Source organism: Monopterus albus, unplaced genomic scaffold, assembly GCF_001952655.1.
Source record: "Monopterus albus unplaced genomic scaffold, M_albus_1.0 scaffold87.1, whole genome shotgun sequence".
In the NCBI taxonomy this organism is placed as follows: Eukaryota; Metazoa; Chordata; class Actinopteri; order Synbranchiformes; family Synbranchidae; genus Monopterus; species Monopterus albus.
The window spans coordinates 1,334,728-1,339,070 of NW_018127967.1; the positions used below are offsets into that span (position 1 = coordinate 1,334,728).

Here is a 4,343-nt window from a genome sequence, read left to right on the forward strand (position 1 = left end):
AGAAGGTTTCTAGTATTGATTTAAAATCTTTTTAAATCAATATTTTTTTGTATGGAAATCATGTCCATCATTATTTGTAGAGCTGTCACTCAGATTTATATGACAACTAGGCATATTAAAATATTATACTTTATATTTAACATGTGTGCAGCTGTCCCTGGTAGGCTAGTGGTTAAGGTGCAGCGCTCTCGCCACTGCGCCCAGGGTTGCGTCAGGAAGGGCATTCGGCGTAAAACGTGCCAAATGTCAACATGCGAGTCGTCACACTGACGACTCGCATGTTCCCACGGGAAAAGCCAAAAGTGACTTTCTATATTTAACGTGTGCTTTTCTTTGTTCTTTATTCCTTATGTTCATAGTTTTCAGATTATGTATATATTGTACGTATACAGTAACTGGTGTCATCGCAGACATTCCTCCCATCTCATTGCTCTTGAATGCTAATAGGATTTGACTGTTCAGTAGTGATTTCACCTAACAACAATATGACATGCCATTAATTAACCCAACCCCTTTTTCTATTTTATTTTCTTATCTCTGTTCCTCTCTAGACTCTTTGGTCTGAAGGACATCATCATACCAGGAAACTGCTCCTTGCCCTATGACCTCAGCCTCAATGATAATCACGATTGGCCAGTTTATGTCAATCCAGGAATACTGTTCCTTCTCTACATGACCATAGCAATTATTCTCAAGACAGGACGTCATGGAACACCTAACCAGGTACGCCATCTTTTTTCCTGCAACCGGCCAAAGTGTGTACCTAGCAAAGAATATTGAAATTTTTCAAAACATAACAAGTAAAATAAAAAATAAGCTGTCATTGGGTAAAGTGTCACATTGGATGTTTTCTGTTGTGCTTCCTGTGAATTAGGAATCTTTGTGAACTTAGTGGCAAAGTGCAGACGCCCAGTATGTCAGGACATTATACATTGTAGGTGGACATGCTAGAGCTTTTAGTCAAAAGGTCCACACGGTGCTGCTTGTGTTTAGACAACTTTCACATCTGAAGACAGTTGAAGGTTCTGTAGAAAAAAAAAAGTTCACTTCACATTTCTCAAAGATACTGAAAAAAGTATCATTTTGATCTTGGTACCATAACTCAGGCAGCCTATCATAATGGCCCTAATCCTGAAAAAGTGAACTACTTGTAATTCAAATCAACCCCTGACTAAACTTAAGGTTTTTCACAATACTGAAAATCTTTCAGGTAATTTATGTTTTACATCCTTTTACACCTGTGACACCACTGGTGGGCAGATACACTGTGCTGAGTCCACTGTTACATCTGTTTGGACATGCAGTGAAGTGGGAGTTACATCTCATCATTACATTTATTTTCAAGGAATGAGCCTGTGACTGTGCTCAGCTCATTGCTCTCTCAGACTGTTGGTCAGTGAGGATTGGAGTGCCAGTGGGAAAAAATCTGTTATGACTTTGCAACCATGTGAAACTTTTGCATTGCAACTTTTTCATCTTCTTCAGAAAGTTGATGTGCTCCTTCTGAGAGGTGTTTGTGGTCACCAGGTCACAGAGGGGCAGCAGCAGGCAAAAAGAGAAGCATTAAAAGAGGAGATGGTGGAGTTAAGGTCATGGAATCCACAGAAGGACAACTGTGAAGATGACACACAGGTAATTATGCACATCTCTGTGTCAGCTCCTACTTAGGACTCAAGCTACTGTATATGGGCTTTGACAGTCTAATGCTCTTACAAGCATGTGAATTATTCTACTACCTTAAATTGAAACACTTCAGGAACTGGGACCCTTCTTTCTTTTTCACTGACTATTGATATTGATGATTTAGTTTTTTTTTTACTGCGTATCCTGAAATATTACCAAATTCAACCTAGTGTAAATAATAGTGGAGATAATGGCCATCCTCTTTTAATATTAATTGGTTGTGAGATATTTCTATTTGATAAAATGTCAGCTGTAGGTTTTTTTGTAGTGCTCTCTGAACCCAGAGCTCTCCAATACATTAAAAAGACCCTATCAAAAGCCTTTTCTGCATCCAGTGATAAAAGGCCTGTATCTGAAGTTACTTTACAGTTGTGTATAATATTTAGTACTCTTCTTACACTATGAAAACCCTGCCTTCCTGTTATAAATCCATTTCTCTGTCAGTAATTCTTGACATTAAATGTTTACATTACAGTAGTTTCACTAGGATTTTACATAAAATTTTCAGATCAGGATTCAACAAGCTTATCAGCTTCATATTTTGAGGTATGATAAGAGCAGTATCCGTGGAGGGTGGAAGGCTCTCGTCTTGACATACCTCTAAGAGCATTTCCAAAAGTGGCATTAACAATTAGGTTTTAATTTTTTTTTGTACAAATCAGTTGGAAAATCATATAGTTCTGCTTTTTCCCCAGATTTCATAGTCTATAGCACTTCCAATTTCTTCTTCAGTAATTTATGACATTCAGATTTACTTAGCTCTGTCACCAAGCGACTATGGTCCCTTAGATTCACTCTGTCAGCGCTTAGAGCAAGTATAGACCTGGATGCAATCTGATTTACATCAGTTAAATAAAGACAAGACTAAAGCTATTGTTTTTGGCAACAACGACAGGACAGAAGTTACTAATCAGCGTGATTCTTGAGCTATAAAGACAAAAACCAATGTTTGAAACCTTGGTGCCCTAATTAACTCAGACCTGAACTTCACCAGTCACATCAAGACCATAAATAAATCAGCTTTTCATCATCTCCAACAAATAGCAGACAAGATTTAGAGAAACTCTTTCAGCAGGCTGGACTTTTATAATACAGTCTTTTGGCTGCTCTTCCCAGAAAGACTGTTCCATCAGCTTCAGCTCATTCAGAGTTTTAACAAGACTGAGCACATCCTTACACTGGTTACCAGTTACTCACAGAATCGATTTTCCAGTCAGACTTGAGTCCTACTATGCTGCCTGTACTTGTTTCATTTATTGCATTCAGGGCAACTCACAGCTTGTTACTGCACTGTAACAGCTAGATAATTGTTTTACTTTGTTTTTATTTTCATTTTATGTATTTCATCTCATTTTAACAATGATTTATCTTCATTTTTTCCTTAACAGATTGTATTCTGTTTAATGCCGTTACTGTTTTTCTTTGTCTATGTAAAGCAATTTGAATTGCCTCTGTGTATGTAATGTGCTATAAAAAATAAAGCTGCCTTGCCTTGGGAAAATCCCCAAAGTGGCAGCTGGGTGACACTGTACCAGAAACCAGACATGTAGTCTCAGTACAAAATTTGCGGCACATTTTCCATGAGAGTAACATCAACTTGGCTTTGTATTGCCTCATCTGAATGACTCTCCGTTGTTCTCACCTCTCTGCCGACTATATACCATGTGCTCTGTGCTGGGCACAAAAATGCCTCAGAGAGAGGCAAAGAGAATTTTAAGGTCAGGGAAACACCAAACTGTCAGTGCTGGTTGCTGTGCCGTGACAAAAAACAGGACCTATTCTTTAAAATTGTATATACAGCACATAATCATTGTGTATGTTAAGTTTAATATCTATGCCTTAAATGATTTGTGTGCTCTTCTGTTTCAGCTTATGCTCCTGGGAACAGATAGCAGCAAAGGAGGAACTATGACTGGAGAGAATCAGCCAGAACTGGGTATCAAATGCCCTGTCACTACTTGTGCTTATCTTTACGTTGAGTATTGAGCCACTGGCACAGGCAGTACAAAACGAAGGAATGCTGGATAGTAATGAGACTGATAAAATCTCCTTACATGTAGATGATATGTTAGTTTATCTGTCAGAACCTTTGAATTTAGTTCCAAGACAAATGGACTGCTGGGTCTTGTTTGGTAAGCTCTCAGGATAGGTGGAACTGAAGTGCTGGATCTGAATTCACACATTACATCCCAGAAGCTGCATTTTTCATTACATGTCTGGTGTATGGTATCAAATACCTAAGCACCATCATATCACACAACTTGGAAAAATTATATAAAACAAATAACAAATTATTAGAGAAGATATTCATGGCCCTTCATAGGAGGGTGTTGCTTCCTCTCACTTTATCAGGCAGAATAGAATGGATTAGAATGATGTTGTGATCTAGGCTATTATTTTTCTTAGAAAACCCAGCCCAACTCACCACCCAAATACATGTTTACATGTTTAATCTTCAGGTTTACTTGGCAAAGTAGGCAACCATGGGTTAGCTACAAGATTTTGCATCAGCTAGAACACATGGGCAGTTGGCCACTGCCTAACCTGAGACACTAGCAATTTGGGTTATTTATAAAATAGTTACAAGATGGTTAGAGACTGAGAAATCAGCCTGTATTCACTGATGATTATTCCTAGATGGAGGCCTTAGGTCAAAACAA

General features: G+C 38.2%; 1 protein-coding gene across 2 annotated transcripts in view; it reads left to right on the forward strand.

The window, feature by feature from the left end:
- The window catches only part of piezo1 (piezo type mechanosensitive ion channel component 1 (Er blood group)), an 88,444-nt gene that overhangs the window by 41,966 nt on the left and 42,135 nt on the right, over positions 1-4,343 (forward strand). For both annotated transcript variants that reach the window (XM_020607546.1, XM_020607547.1), the window contains exons 7-9: positions 552-723; positions 1,528-1,632; positions 3,553-3,619. In XM_020607546.1, the coding sequence (XP_020463202.1) occupies positions 552-723; positions 1,528-1,632; positions 3,553-3,619 (344 nt within the window). The remainder of the gene's footprint in view (positions 1-551; positions 724-1,527; positions 1,633-3,552; positions 3,620-4,343) is intronic.